The sequence below is a fragment of the Muntiacus reevesi genome, chromosome 11 (assembly GCF_963930625.1).
Source record: "Muntiacus reevesi chromosome 11, mMunRee1.1, whole genome shotgun sequence".
In the NCBI taxonomy this organism is placed as follows: Eukaryota; Metazoa; Chordata; class Mammalia; order Artiodactyla; family Cervidae; genus Muntiacus; species Muntiacus reevesi.
The window spans coordinates 17860964-17881318 of NC_089259.1; the positions used below are offsets into that span (position 1 = coordinate 17860964).

The 20355-nt window shown below is 45.5% G+C and overlaps 1 protein-coding gene across 1 annotated transcript in view; it reads right to left on the reverse strand.

The window, feature by feature from the left end:
* Positions 1-698: 698 nt before the first annotated feature.
* EBPL (EBP like) overlaps positions 699-20355 on the reverse strand; it is a 28914-nt gene continuing 9257 nt past the window's right edge. Inside the window, exons 2-4 of the mRNA XM_065902125.1 lie at positions 8620-8689; positions 2892-3030; positions 699-1192 (exon numbers count right to left, since the gene is read on the reverse strand). Coding sequence (XP_065758197.1) covers positions 952-1192; positions 2892-3030; positions 8620-8689 — 450 coding nt within the window. The 3' untranslated portion in view covers positions 699-951. The remainder of the gene's footprint in view (positions 1193-2891; positions 3031-8619; positions 8690-20355) is intronic.

Sequence of the window (20355 nt, forward strand, 5' to 3'; positions counted from 1 at the left end):
CGTGACCAACCAGGGCCTGGTGTATGTCTGTGCCAGGCAACCCTCCTAGGCAGAGAATACACCCGAGCTAAGAGGCTATACGAAACGCAGGTGTTGAACGAGTTAAGGTGAGTACCCGCTCCCCACCTCCGACAGAATGCTACAACATTTGCCCAAACAAGTGTTTCCTGCTACAGCATGTGGTTGTATTTCCCTCTTGGTAATGAAGGTAAATGTCAAATTTATGTGTCACTTGTATCAATTACACATGACATCATGGCATGACATCATGCATATTAACTTTACCTTCATCTTGTTATTTCTCACTCTTACTTTCCCTATGTTCCTATTTCCTGATTTACTTTTTAATTGTATTTTTGTAAGGTATTTCAAATCTTCCTCCTTGCAAGAGAATAGATATAAATTAATCAGCTGTTGGTGAAACCCCAGTGTTCACCCATGAGGAGTTAACCCACTCACAAATTCCTTCTACTGCCATTTTCTTTGTTGGCTTCACAAATTTGATACAGTACAAACACAAAACAGAAGCATTCATTTCATTTCTGGTTTCACTTCGGTAACCAAAAGACTGGTGGGAAGATCAGAAGTTGAAGCAACAATAAATTCTTTGAAATAAAAAATTAATATAATATGCCCTATGGTATTTCATGATAACTGGCTTTATTAATGTAGAACAATTAATGTTAGCCATAAAAGGATATAATTAAATGTGCTTTATTCTGTTTAAAATTTATTCTGTTCCCTGTATTGCCATTTAATTGGAAAAAACAACAACAGCAAAAATTCATCAACCTTACGGTCCATTTGAAATTGATTCCACTGAAATCAATTAGGTTGTTCAAAAATGACAATAAAAAAAGAAAAGCACAGACTGGAATGCATTACATTTTGATCCAACAAAAAGGATTCATTCTCATAAGGCAAGTTGACAGTGTTTATGACTTTGAAAATTCACTGAAACTTTTTGCGTGAATTAGATCCTCTGTGATGCATTTTCTTGAGTTCTACCCATGACTGCCACAATAACAGTCCTGGGATCAGAACCCAAACACCATTGAAAAATACCAGATAGACCCAAAAGTAGAGCCAACTGTTGGTATTGAGGTTGGGGCTTCCCATAAGCCAGTCTGGGCAGAAGGTCATCCACCCGCCATACAATTCACACACGCACAGGGTAATCTGTACGAAATGCCTGTTAGAGAGAAAGAGACAAGGATGAAACTACCAGCTGCACCAACATCATCTCCCACAGCAGAACACCTCCCTGAAGTGGGGCCTCAGGTTTCACACAGAGCTCCCTCGATGGGGCAAGCTGATAACTGATGAAGACCCATGCTTTCAGTTTCCTTTGGAGAAGAAAATGACAACCCACTCCAGTATTCTTGCCTGGAGAATCCCACGGGCAGAGAAATTGGGAGGCTACAGTCCATGGGGTCACAAAGAGTCGGACACAATGAAGCGACACTTTCCTTGGAGAAGCAACAGTACCCTCTCTAAATTATGCTCGGAGTTAAAGAAGGTCTCTTGGGTATCCAGTCCTATCCCTTGGAAGGTTTAGTGAAGTCACAAAAGAGAGACGGGGATGTGAATCTATGAGCTCCAATCTCACCTGTTGGAAAAGGGCTAATAATAGTCCTTTCCTTGAATAATGCTTCACTGGTGGCTCGGTGGTAAAAAATTCACCTGACAATGCAGGAGACTTGGGTTCGATCCCTGGGTCGGGAAGATCCCCTGGAGGAGGGCGTAGCAACTCGCTCCAATATTGTTGCCTGGAAAATCCCATAGACAGAGGAGGCCTGGCGGGCTACAGTCCATGGGGTGTGTAGAGTCGGACATGACTTAGCAACTAAACAGCAACAACCTCGAGTAATATTGTGGAGATTAAACGAGATACGGAGATAAAACACTGTGCCTGGTACACATTCAGTAATGCATATGTGTGAAAATGTTTGAAATAATAAACACATGGGTAAATGTAGCAAATCCACAGCCACGATCATGGAGTCAAGGACATGTAAGGCACCCAGGAGCAAGCTACAGGAGATGGTGAAGGACAGGGAAGCCTGGTGGGCTGCAGTTCATGGGGTCACAAAGAGTCAGACACAACCGATCGACTGAACAACAGCAAGGGGCCCAGGAGAAAACTTTTCCTACCAACTGTCTATGTAAAATTGGTCGGGGGCAAGTGGATTAAATGACTTCTGAGGTCTCTTTCAAGTTTGAAATTTCATGATGAAGTTTTACACAGACTTTTTTGATCCAAGATGGTGGAAAATGGAATGCCACTGTACCCAGCTGACATGAGTCTAAAACCATTCCCTGGGAATCATTCCCAGGAAAGCAATCTGTTCGTCCCAGATCACTCTGTCCCTAAGAAGGAGAGGAAGGAAACAGAGGGAGGGAGCAGAGTTCAAAGTTTCAGGGCCTGACTGATGGATGGTTAATCTGCCGTCTTTCTCCTCCATCTCCTCACTCTTCTGCCTTCCTCATACCTTCTACAAGTTGCTTCTGAAAAGACTTATTTATCTTGCATGTCCACCTGAGAATTACATAGGAGACTTCTCTTTGTGACAGGTGGAAGAGGAGTTTCTACAATGATTTGGGGGCGAAGGATGAAAATAACTACCCTTTGATTTTCTACAATACTGGTGGCAAATCACCCAAAGCTGCTAACACTGTGCTTGTCTATACAGTATCGAGGTTGTCACTACCATCATATTTCTAGTGTTTTTTATTTTGACCGATCCAAAATTAAACTATCATCAAATGATTTTCGTCTACCCTACTTTTTGTTTAACAAAGAACGGTGGTCGTTATCCACTCCACAAGTCCCCTTGGCATCGGGACAGCTGGTGTTTCTCCTCTTTCCAGTCGGATAGGAGAGCACTTACCGATAATGTTTCTCTCTGACGACGGCATAAACGAGGACCAGTGCCAGAGATCCACCCAGGACGACGGTCAGAATTTCCACAGACACGATGGTTGGATCAAAATAAAGCCATCTTGCATCAGCTTGGCCATATTCTTTCCCTAAAAACAAAATACACTTTGTTACTCATCTGGCAATTATTTTTATGACAGTTGGTGGAAATGACCTTTTTCCTCCCTCCCCCCCCATTTGGAGGAGATAAAAAGAATAACTGAACTGCCATTCTCTCTACAGTCTTCATGATGCCTTAGTGGAAGGAAAAAGGGGTCTTGAGACAAAAACACATTGCCACTGGATACAAGTAATGATAACAACATCATGTTGTATTTGTAAAATGATTTGCATTTTCCAAAGTGCTTTCACAGGTGTGGCTTCTTCAGCTCCTCCTTTTTCATCATAAGCAGCAGAATTCTAAATTAATTTGACACAGTCAGACTTTGCAAAGATAATCTTTCATAATTATCTTGGTAGATGCATTATCATTCCTAACTTCATAATTTCAATATAAAGTCTGTATGAGTCAGATGTGGGAAAATTACTGTTCAGGAAATGTTTATAAAAACACGTTTATTAATAACAGAAGAGGAATTGAGTGTTGAGGGGCCAGCAAGGAGGGGAGGGGAGCCACACCGCCTGGACTACAGAATGAATCTGAAATGGACAAAGCAGGCATTTCAGTCTGCTCCAGACACGGTATTCACTAACAACAGCCACCACAAAAGCCTCAGCTGTGTTGACCTGGGAGTAGGTGTGCACTAAAAAATCTTTTCAGACCTCGTTATCGGGATGGTTTCTTCCAGAAAGCACCATGAAGTCAGACAAGACTTTTTAGTGCTGGACCGAGGGCCTTGCATGAAGTCATATTTCCTTCCCTCCTTCTCTCTTCTTTCCTTCCTTCCTCCTTCTCCCCCTCCTCTCTTTCTGTCTTTATCTTTTTCTTTTTCTGTTTACCAAAGTAATACCTGCTGGTCCTAAGATCTCAAATAACCAGTGTGTGTGGGGGGACCCAAAGCCCCTGCTTCTTTGCTTCCTTTGACTACAGTTCTCACAAAACTTAGGAAAGCTATGAATGGTCCAAAATTAGCTACAAGATCTGATTGATTGGTCTGAACAGCACAAAACAACAGTCTCTTAATGGTTAGAGTTAGGGTCCCCCCGGGGCTGGGGACAGAGGTTTCTGATGAAAGGCTGTCCTCAGGGAAAGGACAGGCCAGTAAACAGAGTGAGCTGTTAAATGAGATAACACAGGGACACATGTGAGCGGAGACTGTGAGAGGCCAGACACAACTGGCAGAGTCGTCCAGCCTGTCCTTAGCTGACTGCCAGCCGTGACCTCACTGGAAAACAACTAACAGTGAAAGTAAAAGTTTTCCCTCTAAATTTAAACACACACAATAGGTGGAATACAGCATCTAGTGTACCCAGAAATCTAAGAAAATATCACAAGTGAAAGGTCAGTGCTTCGGATGCAGAGAGATTAGTGGGTATTCAGACATTCACAAAAATAACTCTATTCATTCATTAAAAAAAAAAAAATTATTTATTTGGCTGTGCTGGGTCTTAGCTGTGGCACAAGGGATCTTCAGCCTTTGTTGCAGCATGCGGGATCCTTAGGAGCAGCATGAGAACTCTTAATTGCAGCATGTGGGATCTAGTTCCCTGACCAGGGATTGAACCCGGGGCGTCTTAGCCACTGGACTACCAGGGAAGTCCCCCATTTCATTCTTTAATTCAACCATTTTTTTTAGCATATAGATGCCTCTGTGCTAGACCTCAAGAATGCCTAGCACAGAACACAGAGTCTGCCTGCTGGTGGCTCATGCTATAGCAAGGTCAAACCACGCAATAAGTGACGGGGACAGAGAATAGGGCTAGGGAGGGAAGGCACTGCACAGACCAGCAGATGAGGGGTTCCGATCACCTCCTCTTCACCCTGCAGGGGAGGGAGGGAGGCCACCCTGGGCTCTGGGGCGGCTCAGCATCCCACAGGCAGGTGACACTGGACGGATGCTGTTGATGGCCGCTCCTTGGTGATGTGACACTCGCGGGCTTGGAGAGGAGGGGCCACAGGGGGCCACGGGGGCCGCACCAGGACTCGGAGTGAACACGCAGGGGCTGCGGGAGGCGGGCTCTGCAGTAACACCAGGGTGGGTGACCCGTTCCCACGGGCGATGTGGCCGGCCTGCTGGAGTGATTCTGAGGGCTGGCAGGGCACTGAAGCTGCTCCTTAGGGATACACAGGCACCATGCTGGTCCGCGAGGCCGGAGGGCATGCGGGTGGGCCGCTTGTCTAGACTTCGGCATACGGGCAAGCAGGGTGGGGAGGGGCCGGGCACTTAGGGCGTTGGAGGACCTCTGGATTCTACCAGGAGTCAAGGCACACGCAATCCTGGATCTGAATCTCAGGCTCTTCTCTTACTCCCAGACCTTCTATTGTTGGTGTTCAGTCGCTCAGTTGTGTTTCACTCTTTGTGACCCTCTGGGCTGCAGCACGCCAGGCTTCCCTGTCCCTTCAGCATCTCCCGGAGTTTGCTCACACTCGTGTCCACCGAGTCGGAGATGCCGTCCGACCGCCAGCAATCATGGCGATGAAGTGAGGATCAGCACCACACAGATCAGTGGCCAGCCCGCCATTCGTTTCTGCCCCAAAAGGTACCCGGTCCGGTCACAAGGGCCAGTTAGAGGAGGGGGTCACTTAACACGAGCCCCACACAGACCCTCGTGTGGTGTGTTCACTGCCCCCTCCGTGGGGAGTGTGTGTGAACTGAAACAGCTCTCACTCCCTAAATCAGATGGCCTCTACTGGAACTTGTGCTAAGAAATAATCCGAATAACAGAAATAAAGTGCATTTTATGGGGAAACAAAAAAAACCTCAGGTCTTAAATCACAGGAGGCGAGCCTTGAACTAGGGGAGGGAGAGGTGCTTCAGGGGAAATGTTAGAGCAAAAGCCTAGGGGTGAGAGTGCTTGGTGTGTCTGAAACTACAGGCAATTCAGCAAAGTTGAAGGAGACAGCGTGTGTGTGTGTGTGACAGCGTGTGTTTGTGAAAGTGGGGGCCGGGGGAGCGGCGGGGGCAGCATCAATGCTGGAGAGGAAGGCGGGGCGGGAAGGGGAAGCAGGCCCTGCTATCTGCCGCCCCAGTGTATCAGACCTCTGGCATCTCATCCACCGCTTAACTTTGACCATCTGTTTGCAGGTTAAACGCCTATAAAGGGAGGGAAAGGACAAGCAGAGCATTGATAAACTTCATGTGATCCTCGTCCTTTATCCTGTGACTGACCTCCAGGCTCGGGCAGAGGTTTAGAGAAAGAGGCACAGGAAGAGCTGGAGGCGGCAACCAGGAGCCGAGCCACAGAGCAGAGATGAGGACGCAAGGGGCGGCAATTCTTTTTCTTAACCAAACTTAAGTCAGCCTCCTCCGAAACCCTTTCTCCAAAAGGCCCCAGCACCTTGGGTTCTGGGCTTGGCCCAAGAATCCTGCTGAATAAATTGAGTGATTTATTCTCTCAACAGCTTTAAAAATACAATATGGCAGTGTTGATTGTATTCACTATCATACATTACATCCCTAGTAAGAATTTATTGTATAATTAGAAGTCTGTACCTTTTGAACATCTTCATCTAATTCCTCCACTCCCCAGCCCCTGCGTCTAGTAACCACAAATCTGATCCTTCTCTAAAATGAGTTTTGGTTTTTCAAATTCCATATATAAATGAGATATTATAGTTTACATTTTTTTCTGTCTGGCTTCTATCATTTGGCACAATGTTCTTCAAAGTCCATCTATGTCATCACAAACAGCAGGATTTCCTTCTTTTTATTGGTGAATAATATTCTGCTTCCTTGGTGGCTCAAGTGGTAAAGAATCCACCTGCAATGCAGGAGACCCAGGTTTGATCCATGGGAAGGGAAGATCCCCTGCAGAAGGGAATGGCAACCCACTCCAGTATTTTTGCCTGGAGAAATCCATTGACAGAGGAGCCTGGCGGGCTACAGTCCATGGGGTTGCAAAGAATCGGACAAATACAATGCAAGTTGTTTATCCACTCATCTGTCCAAGGACCCTTAGTTTGTTTCCATGTCTTGGCTGCTGTATAATAGATATTGCTGCTACAAACAGGGAGTGTAGATTTCCAATCACTCTTGATATCTAACCTAATTCCTCATCCCCCACCCTTTACATCAATACCCCAGCTTGTCTTCAGCAAAAATCCTGTTGAGTCAATCATGAGTCCCTCAGCCTTGATGTTTCTTCTTAATAATTTTCCATCCACTGACTCCAACCCTGTCCCTAGCCTATAAATCTACACCTATCCTTGTATTTAGGGCTTCCCTGGTGGCTCAGAAGGTAAAGAATCTGCCTGCGATGCAGGAGACCCGGGTTCAATCCCTGGGTCGGGAAGATCTGCTGGAGAAGAAAATGGCAACCCACGCCAGTATTCTTGCCCGAAGAATTCCATTTTGGGGCTTCCCTGGTGGAACTAGTGGGAAAGAACCTGCCTGCCAATACAGGAGATGTAAGACACAAGAATTCGATCCCTGGGTTGGGAAGATCCCCTGGAAGAGGGCATAGCAACCCATGCCAGTATTCTGGCCTGGCGGACTACAGTCCATGAGGTTGCAGAGTCAGACACGATTGAGTGACTGAACATGAACACCAGTCCCTGTATTAAGGGTTGAGCCAATCTTTCTCCCACTGGCATGGTCTCTGTGGAATAAAGTCTTCTTTACCATCTTTAACAAGTTCTACATCCTGGTGAATCAAAGGACAGTTCACAGATCAATATCTAGGCGGCCTCATCCCAGATCCTCTGAATCAGGATCTGCATTTTAACAAGAACCCCAAGCAATCTCTGTCCTTTTGTTTGGCCATGCTGGGTCTGTGTTACAGCACATGGGCGTAGTTGCTCTGAGGCATGTGGGATCTTGTTCCCCAACCAGGCATCGGACCTGCGTCCCCTGCATTGGAAGGTGGATTCTTGACCACTGGATCACTAAGGAAAGCTAGTTAATCTCTCTGTAGAGCAGGAAGAGTTCTGGAAATTATCTACAAGAATATATATATATATAACCGTAGCCCACCAGGCTCCTCTGTCCATGGAATGCTCCAGGCAAGAATCCTGGAGTGGGTTGTCATGCCCTCCTCTAAGGGATCTTCCTGAGCCAGGGATCGAACCCAGGTCTCCCGCACTGCAGGCAGATTCTTTACCATCTGAGCCACCTGGGAAGCCTGTTCAATATATACACATATATATACACAAATAAATGTTAAAAGTATGGAAAATACCCAGTTTAAATGCTGCAGACTCCTCAATCTGCACTCACTGCAAACATTTTAAAATATAGCTTTATTGAGATATAATTCATGTGCCAGGTCTGTTTTTTCTTAAATCTGTTTAAAGTGTATAATTCAACAAGTTTTAATACATTCCCAGATTTGAATTACTACAATCTCACTTTACATTAGTTTCTACTTCCCAAAAGAAATCTGTACCCACTGTCAGTCACTCCCCATTTCTGGCCTATATTCCACTCCCTTCCTGCACACCCAGGCACCCACTAACCTGTCATCTGTCTCCATAGATCTGTCTCTTCTGGACATTTCATGCAAACAGAATCATACAATGTGGGGTACAGGTACTCATTTAATGGACAGCCGTACTTGGAATTAACCCCTCATTTACTCACACAATGAAGCAATCAAGGCATCTGAGTCTGTGATGCTTCCCACCATAGACAAGTAGACGTAAGGACCTTCCTAGAAAGAAAAAGAAAACATGCTGTAACTCAGCATCACACCCACAGGACAGCACCGCAGATACACCGTGTGGGCAGCACCCTTGCCCAGACTGCAGGAGCACACGTCCCGGCGGGCACACTCAGCCCCGCACCGCACAATCCCAGTGCTTACGGGTGGGTGGAGGGAGATCCTGGAGCCCGGCTCCCTGACCTTGGAAATGGATACATCCAGAGTGAATGTTTATATAGTAAAGGCTAGTTTTCAGTGACTGGCATTCTAAAATCAGAGCTGTGTTCCGATGGGGGGAAAAAAATAAGCTGAAAATTTTGTCCAAGAGTCCAAACGTTATAGTAAATAAGCTAAATTCTGGATTAATCCAGAAGCACTTCAAAGTACTTCATTGCGTCTCACCTCAAAAAAACCCCCAAGATCTCTCTTAACAAAAGTGGCATTTAAGTATCACTATCAGAGCAGGAACTAGTTCTTTCTTCCTGCATAAGGGCAAACTTAGGAAAATTTAAAATGCTTACAGTCTATATTTAACATTTTGGGTAAGGAAATCTCTGCAATTATATTTGGCATTTCCTCATCAGTGACCTGTTTCTTTGCCTAAAATTTCAAAAACTGGATTAACTAGGATTCCCTAATATATCTGATTATGTTGCTCCTTTGAACAAATTTTGTTGCTGGTCAATACAACTTTTTTTTGTTTGTTTCTTTTTAACAATCACTTATATGACATCAGAACAGTGTCTCTGCCTAAACCCTAAGCTCACTTCTAGTACAACCTCCCAGAGGCCACCAGTTTTAACCACTTCTAACTGTAGTTCTGGCAACTATCTTTATACTTATATTACTATTTCTATTACTACTTCTTTGGGCTTAGTGAATCAGTCATGTCCAACTCATTGCGACCCCATGCTCCTCTGTCCATAGGGATTCTCCAGGCAAGAATACTGGAGTGGGTTGCCATGCCCTCCTCCAGGGGATCTTCCAACCCAGGGATCAAACCCAGTCTCCCACACTGCAGATGAATTCTTTACTGTCTCAGCCACCAGGGAAGCCCAAGAATATGGGAGAGGGTAGCCTATGCCTTCTCCAGGGGATCTTCCCGACCCAGGAATTTAACCGGGGTCTCCTGCAATGCAGGTGGATTCTTTACTAGCTGAGCTACTGGGGAAGGCCCACTATTAACTGCCCATCCTGAAAAATTATGCTATACATTATACTGTTCTTTTCCCCTTCCCTCCATCCAATTTTTGATAGAGTAGGGGAGGAAAAACTTCTTCAAAAGCATACACATTTGATTTACTATGTTGACACGTACATGGGAATCTTCAAAAGGAAAACGACCTGAATAAGCTGTCAGGCCCCAAAACTCATACGCCTTTTTACCCAAAGACCAGTAGCTGCAGGGATGTGAAGAGAACAAGGGACTTGGGCTGAGGCAGTAAACTGTGGGAAAGTGACCAGGAAACACATGGGGAGAAACTACTGGAAGACAAGGGTTACTTGAGTCGGGCTCTTTGCACAGGACCATCTTAGCCCTGACTCCCAGTCCTCGGTGAAGTGAATGTTCTTTTCCTCCCGGTAAAGGGAGGGCACCTTTCTCAAGGGCAATTCAAAGACCTGATCTGAGCTAGAAACGGGGGAGATCAGAGTGCTTTTCCCGCATCTACTGTTCCTAAGGTGCCTTCTGTTCAAAATCAACAATGTGCCAAAGTGGCATAGTTTGGAGTGGCGTGTCCTGAACTCCTTTAACAGCTACATGGATTCTCTTTAATTCTTCTGTTGGTTATCCTGAATTTGTAACTTCAGGAATAAGCTTCAAACCTCACCTGACCCCTTCATCAGTGCTGTGCAGTATATGGACTTCTGTGATATCAAGCGCTTATGAGAACCCCCAACAAGCTCTCTTCCCCTCCTCCCCACTTCTCTCAGCCTCTGTCCACTTTGCTTGTACATTGCTGAGACTGATTGCATTTCCATTATTGTTCTGTAAATGTGTTTATCTTCCCCATTTCATCTGTAAGTAGATTCTCAAAGCTGAAAAGTCAACTAATGCTCTATTGACAATATGGCAATTATATAAAGTGTTTACTGCAACAGGCCACAACTTCTTACTCTACAAATCGGTATTTCTGTCACTTAAGAAGAATGTGGCATATGGAATATTCTTTCTTACACTCATACATTTCTCAAAATCATGCTACATTTTAGTTTCCTTCGACTTTGGGCCAGGACTTTCTTATAAGATATTTTTGTTTATGCCACAGTTTGTAATTGCCTTTCTTTTTCTCTAATTGAGAGAAGAAACCCAACTTTCTCCCCATCTCATTAACATAATTTTATAGCTTCTTATACATTCCAATCTTCGCTGAACAGAGGCTTGAAGCTGGTTTCTCTTTTCTTTCTTCTTTTTAAAGATTTATTTATGTGCTTGTTTATGGCTGTGCAGGGTCATCGTTGCTGTGTCAGGCTTTCTCCAGTTGCCAGCGAGCGGGAGCTACTCTTTCCTGAGGCGTGAGGGCTCCTCACTGCAGTGGTTTCGCTTGTGGCGGCCCACAGGCTCGGGGCATACGGGCCTCGGTAGCTGCAGCGAGTGGGCTCAGCATCTGCGGCGCACAGGCTTAGCTGTTCCACGGCAAAGCGGAATCTTCTTGGATCAGGGACCGAACTGGTGTCCCTGCATTGGCAGGCGGATTCTTCACCACTGAGCCCTACTTTCCCTTTTCTTAACGTTCTGTAAGTTACTTAATGGGTAAGTGTGGTTTATCTCAGAGCATATATGAAAATCCTATTCCTTAAAGGAGATTTTAAAAAATTACACATGAGATAAACAGTGTTTTTACACAAGAAGTACTCTCTGTCTACTTTGCAGCTCCTTATTCTCACCAGCTGATTTTTAAAAATTATTTTTAGCAGAGCCATAGGAAGTCCACATCACTTCCCTGGCATGGCCAGGGAACTTTCTAGACAAAATACATCTGCTGGACTGGCCAGCAGGGGTAATGGGGCTGAACTGAATATGACCCTCTGTGGAGCTCAGTCCACCTATGTGTGAGATAAAGGGCTTCCCAAAATTAGACTGTTGATCTCACGACTTCCACGAGCAACCTCTTCAGCTGGAGCCATCGGCAAACCTGGACCCTGATATCCTGTCTGGCTCTTTCTTCAGGAGCAATTCTGTGGGTAAATGCAGGATGGGGACCTGGATCTAAGATCAAGATCAAAGTCCTGGAAACATTAGTTACTATTTGCCAAGAGCCAAAATTACCTGTAGAATTTTAGAGAACAGAAACAGACTTACTTCCTCCCATGAATTCATATTTTATATCAAATGAACCATAAAGTGCTTTTTGTTCCCTGTTAAAATTATTTCCAGGCTCTGGAAGACGAAATTTATACTAACTTGCAAAATAAACTTGGAAGGTTATCAGCTTCGAAAGTCTTTAATCATAATATATGGTGAAGAACTAGTCAGCCAGAACTAAAATTCATGTTTGAGCTCAACAACTACCTGGAGATTTTAAGGATCAGATGAAAGGTGCTCGGTAAGCAGCAAAGGCCATCAGCAGGGTGTTGCTTAACTGGGAAGGAGGGCCTGAACAGGTGGAGGGGTAAGCGCCCTGCACTGCAGGCTGGAGATCTGGGTGAGCTTGAGCAAAAAAAAAAAAAAAATACAGCAGATTTTATTTCTTATATTCCCTGCTACCTTGACCTCTCTGAGTTTCAACTCCCTCATCAATATAAAGCAACAGAGTAAAGCTCTCAACAGATGTTTGATGAATGAAGAACTGAATGAATGAGAGCAATGAGCAGAGTTGGGCTAGATCTTCACCTTTTCACAGAGTCTCTTGCTGACTGGAAGCCCTTGGTCCACTGACCTCACTGATGAGGTCCATGAGCAGTGGCCTGGGCGGAGTGCCTGTCAGTGAGGGTCAGGCGTGGAGGAAGGGGGCCTCATGGAGGGTTGTGGGGTCAGCGGCTTTTAAACCCCAGCCTTTCAAGTAGGAGCAGGCTGTGCGTCCCACACCGGCCACAAGTCATCAGTCATGGGAAGGCCAAGCTCACGGCAGCGACCAGGGCAGACTCCCTGACTGACTGGCTGGGCTTGAGGCTGTCGTCAAGAATTTCCGAGCGAGTGCAATTATTCCTACCCTGTCTGAGAGGCAGACACCTGTCCCCCAAGAAGCACAACCTGGATTTTTACAGAGAAACTCACTCAGGATGTAGGGGCAACATGACAGGAGGTCTGGGTTCCCTTGAAAATACTTCAGCAATAATGAAAGAAAAAGGAAGGGGGAAAAAAAGGGAGGGAGGGAGAAAAAGAAAAAAGTGGCAAAAGAAGCAAGTGCAGCAAAATTTGAAAACACCGAATCTGCTCATTATGCTAGTCTCTCTACATCTGTGCATGTTTGAAAATTTTCACAGTAAAGCTTAATATAAAAAAAGATATATGGGACTTCCCCCCTAGTCCCAGGGGCTAGGACTCTTCATGCTTCCAACTCAGGGAGCCCAGATTTGATCCCTGGTTAGGGAACTAGATCTCTTGTGCAACAACTAAGACCTGGTGCAGCCAAATACATTAAATAAATAAATACTTTAAAAAATATACACACACACACACACACACACACACACACACACACACACACATATATATATGGCACCTTTTCATACTGCTCATGGTTAGATAGCATCACTGACTCATTGGACATGAATTTGAGCAAACTCCCAGAGATGGTGAAGGACAGGGAAGCCTGGCGTGCTGCAGTCCATGGGGCTGCAAAGAGTTGGACACAACTGACTGAACAACATATGGCACTTTGTCAAAAGTGAACTGCTGTCCCTTGTGTTTCTGGATTCCCATCTCAGGACCCCATGGTCCCAGCAGTCCTCTGCCCTCATACTTCTCACACACACGCAGGGCCCCTCTGGCCCGGGACCAACCGGGAGCATCAGGGGCTTCCGCTGGGGGCTTGGCTCTGCCAGGGTCCCCTCTGGACCCCGGGCTGCCTGGGGTCGGGTCTGGATCAGCCTCGGCTTGCACAGCTGAGGGGAACCAACGAGGGTCGCAGCTCACCACGTGCAGCTCCAGCACGCACGCCACAGTAAGCTGGTCGCTGTCCTTTTCCCCTTCAGACGTCCTTTAATATCAGACAAACTAGTGTTTCCACTGTCAGGGTCGTGAGTCTCCAGTTACCGGAGCCTCAAAAAACCACGGGCAAACATGCTCACCTTCTGCCAGCCCCAACGTGTCCTACACACCGACACACACACACACACACACACACACACACCAAGGATAAAAAGCAAGGAGAGCCAATGGCCGTGAAAACAAAAAGAGGGAAAACGCTCTCGGTGTTTGCACTCCCTTTTCAAATTACCTGTGCCCTTCTGGTGAATGAACAGCCATCTGCATGCTAGCCCCCGTGTCCTCCCAGCTCCGGGTGACACGCTGAGTGAAGTCTCCGTGTTGCCCAGTTAAGTCTGCAGAGAAGCTGCGCCGGGCGGGCTCCCACTCACCGTGTGTGTGCATGCTAAGTCGCTTCAGTCGCGTCCGACTGTGACTGCATGGACCGCAGCCCACCAGGCTTCTCTGTCCGTGGGATTGCCCAGGTAAGAATACTGCAGAGGATTGCCGTGCCTTCCTCCAGGGGATCTTCCCGACCCTGGGATCAAACCCGCGTCTCTTGCACCTCCTGTATTGGCAGCCTGGGTCTTTACCACTAGGGCTCATCCTGATAAGGGCTCTTTTCCTGTTACAACTCACCTGTCGTTGCCCCACGTCGGTGCTCCCAACCCCCACGGCATGCTGACTTTCCATCACACGTTTCTTTACTCTTCCGACATCCTTTCTGGTGGTTTACCTTTACCATTTTAACTATTAAAAATTATTGAAAATTATTACATGCTGTAAGTTAAAAAAAATTTACAAAAAGCTGTAAGGTGAAAGGTAAAAGTCTCTTTCTGTCCTGATCCCCAATCTCATCCCCCAGAGATATCACTGCTTGAGTTTCAAAGTAGCCTTCAGGATATTTTTCATGTATATGTTATTATATAGCTATAAATATTTAAAATACTTTCTCCCTGCTGTTAGTTTTTACTATCAACCTAGAGGGTGATGAGGACAATTCCACAATGTTTATTGACTTAAAAAATTTTAAGTTCAATGTATCAGGAATTTTGGTTTAAAAACCATTTAATTCATATTAAATGCTCTAAAATGTGACTGGACTATACCGTCTAATTGAGCTGCTAACAAAATCAACTTAAAAGCTAAAATGAATAATGGCAAATAAATTAAGAAACAAAGGCAAGACTTCCCTAGCAGTTCAGTGGTTAATACTCCATATTTCCAAAGTTCAATTCCTGGTCAAGGAACTAAGATCTCACATGCCTTGAAGTGGGGGGAAAGAAAAAAAGGCTAGTCTCATCTCATTTTTCACTTAATGTGTTCCAGACATGTAGTTCTAACAATGCATTTTATAGACTTTGAGACAGTTACAAGTCCAAGCTCAGATTTTAAAAACATGCTTGAGCTGGGCAAATTTCTGCTATTTATAACTCAATGACCAATTTGTAAAGAATGCTCAATTTACTCATTGCACTCTTAAAGAAAAATTTTTATAAGCCTTCAAAGGCTATACAGAAATAAAAGAGAACATACATCTTCTGCTTTGTAATTTGTGTTTGTATTTGTAAAGGCTGAATTTATAGTTAAACATATTTGCGAGGTTTAAAAAAAAATGCGTTTGAATGAAGAGCCAGAAAAACTGCCAATGCATTAAGAGTGGGAGAATAAAGAGGAGTAAGAATAGAATCAATACATAAATCCTGTCAAGCTGTATTAGCATTTACTGATCTGACTCATAAAACCTCAGCCTAATCGGACTTGGTTTTCCATGTCATGGCAACAGCGCACGTCATTGTTTCTGGGAGGATCAGCTGCTTCAGCCTCCTACAGCCCCTCAATGACAAGGCTTTATTGACTTCATAAATATATGCTGCCCAGCTGTCATCCGCCTAATGAGGCGACAACTTCCATTCGATGGAACCATTCCATTTGGTCCTAGCAGGCTGGCTGTCGCCTGACATTAACAATGGACCATGCTGGCCCTTTCAGAAGTTCGGGTACCACAGAGCCACACAAGTTCTATTGTTCCTACAACATGGCAGCTTAGTGTTTGCTTTAGGACTTAAAAACCACTTCTCCCCTTTAAAGAACATACCCTCCTCGGCTGAGGCAGTTACTTCTTAGATCTGAAACCTTCCAAGGCTCATCTTTATTGGACATGTGTATTATCACATTATTACTTAGGGATAGGATGAAAATTAAAACTTAATCCAAGTAAGAAGGATGGTGAGGAGGGGTCACAAAAGGGACAGAAGAAGAAAGAACATTTACTGAACTCTGCTGAGCTCCGGGCACTGTGCCCAATGCCCTACATCCTTGCTATTCATATATGGTCCACGCACCGCATCCCGGGCACCAGCTGGGAGTCTGTGTGGACTGTCAGACCCTCGCCCAGACTTATGGAGATTCCCGAGGAACAGTCAAATGTGAGAAGACCTGCCCTAAATTACAAAGTCTATTTAATCCTTTCAACAACCATTTGAAGAAGATATTAGTTCCATATTTTATGTCTACAAATTTGGGGTAGACATCTCAAATTTGGGTCCTGGTCTCAGACTTTCAGGCTCCAAAACTGTGAGAAAGAAATTTCGGTTGTTTATAAGCCACCCAGTGTGTGGCATTTTGTTACAGCAGCCTAAAGAGACCAACACAATAAGGAAACCCAAAAAGAAAGTTTCCTTTCTCCCTCCCTTAAAAAAAAAAAAAAATATATATATATATATATATAATTTTGCTTTTTATTTCTCTTCACTGCCAAAAGAGTTTAATGCAAAATACAAGTATGAGTAAACAATGGAATAAATATTTTCCCTGGTGCTCAGCAGTAAAGAATCTGCCTTTCATGCAGGAGCTGCAGGAGACTCAGGTTCGATCCCTGGGTTGGCAAGATCCCCCGGAGGAGGGCATGACAACCCACCCTAGTATTCTTGGCTGGGAAACCCCATGGACAGAGGAGCCCGGCAGGCTACAGTCCATGGAATCGCAGAGAGTCGGACACAACTGAAGTGACTTAGCAGCAGCAGTAAACGGGGAAATCACTGAAGTGAGAATGTGGTTTTTCTGCATATGCTCTGCAAAGCCTCCTCAGCCTGTATTGCTCACACACATTTAATGCACATACCCTGGTGGTTCAGTCAGTAAAGAATCCGCCTGCAAGGCAGGAGACCTGGGTTTGTTCCCTGGGTTGGGAAGATCCCCTGGAAAAGGGAATGGCAACCTGCTCCAATATCCTTGCCTGGAAAATTCCATGGACAGAGGAGCCTGGCAGGCTCCAGTCCATGGAGTCGCAGAGGGTCGGACACGACTGAGTCACTAAACCACCACGATGTTTCATAATGCACATATATTTCTTCCTTCCTCTCTGCGTCACAGAAAGGATTTCCAGGGAGGAAAGGATTTCACAGGTGGGAAAAGACAGGGCCGGCCGCACCAGCACACCTGTCGGCCCCCAAAGCCCACGCTCCCCCCGCCTTCCCACTCCGGCCCAGGCTTCCCAGGAACGGTCATCGCTCCTCCGGAACAGCGCTGAGTAACCCGCCCTGAAAGGCAGCCTGTGGTGTGGGTGAGGGTGGGGCACAGGACGGAGAAGAGCCAGGAAACCACGCCGTGAGGAACGGCGGAGCTGAGGGGCGGACAGGACTCGGCCTCCCTCTGGGCTACAGAAGGCGGCACAGAAGGACCCAACGAAGTCACAAGGGGGCCCGTCTCGGCTCAGCACGAGGCAACACTTCCTTGTAACTAGAGCTATTCTATTTTGGAAAGATGGCGCCCACTGAACGTTTTCCAGCACAGGTGGCTGACCCGGGGACGTCTGCCTGGACTGTGAGAAAAGTCCTATTTCAAGGGGGAGACTGGGCTACCTGGCTCCTAAACGCCCCTCCTAGACTAAGGCGGTGTTCTCACTTTCCACACGCAGTACTGGGCGTTCTCCGGGTGTGTGGGGCACCACACGCGCTGTGCCCTCCGTGCTGGGCCAGGGTCTACGCTGTACCAGCCGCTCCCCCGGCTGCGGGTGCTCGGATCCGAGGATCGGGAGGGACAAGGAGGCAGTCAGCGCACGGGCTGGCGGCTGGCCTACGAAGCAGCCCTTGCAAGACATCACAACCTGAACAGACCCGAGCTGGGCCCATGGCAACATTCTTATTCTCCAAGAGCACCAATTCAGAAAGAGGGCGTGAATCCAATCTGATTCTGACAATGAATACACGGGAGAGGTCAGGAGAGGCCCAGAACAAATCGACACTCCGACAAAAGTCAAGTTACCAGGAAGCACGGTGTATTCATTGGATTGGGCTGCCACAGAAAAGTCCCACAGATCAGGTGGCTTAAAACCGCCAACACTGAACTGTGTCACAGTTCTGGAGGTTGGGTGTGCAGAGCCACCTGTCGGCAGGGCTGGTTTCTTCCCAGGGCTGCAGGGGGGCCTGTCTCATGCCCCTCTCCCCTACACCTTCCTGGGGTTTGATAGTACTCACTGGTGCTCCTTGGCTTGAAGCAGCCTCACTCTCATCGATGCCTTCAGGTTCACGTGGCGTTCTCTCCCTGTGTCCAAATTCCCTCCTTTATAAGGAACCAGTCGTTGTTGGGTGAGGGTCCGCGCTCATGACCTCACTTTAAATGAGGAAGTATTATACTGTGTTCTACTACTTTTACGGGGATCGCGTCCCAAGAAGGCAGAGGAGGAGAAATGGGAAATGGGACAAGGAGAGGCATGAATCAGGTAGGAGGCTACATTAGTGCGTTTAGCAACTTAGTAAAGCTGCTTAGTAACAAACTAACTGATGTCTCAATCTTACACTTGTCCAGAGACTGCACAAACTACTGCTTCTTTGGGGAGTTCCTCTTGGGTGAGGAGGGAAGAATTTATCCTGTGGTTCCCAAAAACCATTGTCAAAGGTTCATCCCATGGGAGCCGAGTGGGACCCCAGGACTTCACACTTGAGTGGCATGTGACGGGCCTGGGGCAGGGGCTGGGAGCAGAAGCTGCCTGGATGGGACCCAGTGAAGCTGGAGTCGGTCGCGGTCATGGTGGCAGAAGCAGAGCCAACTGTCAAGGGTCAGATGAAGCCAAGAAGATCTGAGAGGTACCTGATACAATCTTGCTATCTCCTACTGGACGACTGGGAGAAAGTAGCTGATGGGATTACAAATGGGGATCACGTTTCTGGGATCTTCAAACACTGGCTTCCCTTGGTTTAGTCGCAAAGTCGTGTCCAACTCTTGTGACGCCATGGACTATAGCCCACCAGGCTTCTCTGTCCACGGTGTTTCTCAGGCAAGAATACTGGAGTGGCTTGCCATTTCCTTCTCCAGGGGATCTTCCCGACCCAGGGACCAAACTCAGGTCTCCTGCATTGCAGGCAGATTCTTTACCAACTGAGCCACCAGGGAAGCTCTTAGCTTCCCTTAGAGCAAGCAACTATACTTTTCAGGATCCATCCTAGGTAAACACTTAAGACAAGTGCATAAATATGTATAGAGAACATTCTATATAATTGCCAGCAACTGGGAAGAGCCTGTAAGCCCAACAATCTAGGATTGGTGAAAAAGATTATACATGAAGTATAATGGAATCCTAAGCACTTATTTAAATTTGTGAGGTATTAATAGTTCAAGAGACTCATACAGATGGTCACTGAACTCAGCTAAATGAAAAAAGCAACAAAGAATGAATAATATGATCCCACTTTTGTAAAAAGGATCCTGAAAAATATTTATATGGATATATATATTCATATAAATTCTGGCAGGTTATTTTTAAGAATACTAACAATAATTATCTCTAGGTAATTTTAACTTTTCTTCTTTTTAGATATTTTTTTTTTTACAATTATTGTGGAAATAAAAAATCTTAACAAATTTTGTTTCAAAAGACTGTCTGACATAGAAAAAGAACTGACATTTTAACCACCTTTTTTTTTTTTTTTTTTTTGCCGAGTGGCATATGGGATCTTACTTCCCTGACCAGGGATCAAACCCATGACCCCTGCACCGGGAGTGCACAGTCTTAACCACTGGAACACGAAGGAAGTCCAAGAACTGACATTTTAGATATCTGAGCAATCGGAGGCTTAAAATGTAAATGGTAGATGCGCTAAAAATTAAATGAATAGAATCACTCTTCCATTCATTCAGTATTAACAAATACCCCAGAATAGCTCCTACACACCAGGCACCAGGCCAGGTTCTGGAGATAGAGGAAGATAAAACAGTTACACATTGTGTTTAGTGTTAGAAAAGAAAAAAGATATTTCCCTGGAATATTTTTATTTCAAAGGAAATAAGTTTAGTTGTATTAAAATTTTTTGAAGTATTTACAGGCTTTCTCCTTTTACAAAAGATTTTAGGTTAATTACAACAAAAACATCCCACTAAATGGTAAAATATACATAAGAATTTGGATCGGGGACAATAAAAACATCTATATGTAGACTACTTTTGTTGTTATTATAGACCTTAACTATGGTTCTGAGCACCCAAGGAGCCAAAGTGAAAAGGAGAAACATTTATTTCGTTCTTGCTGTCAGAAAGAAATAGACCAATT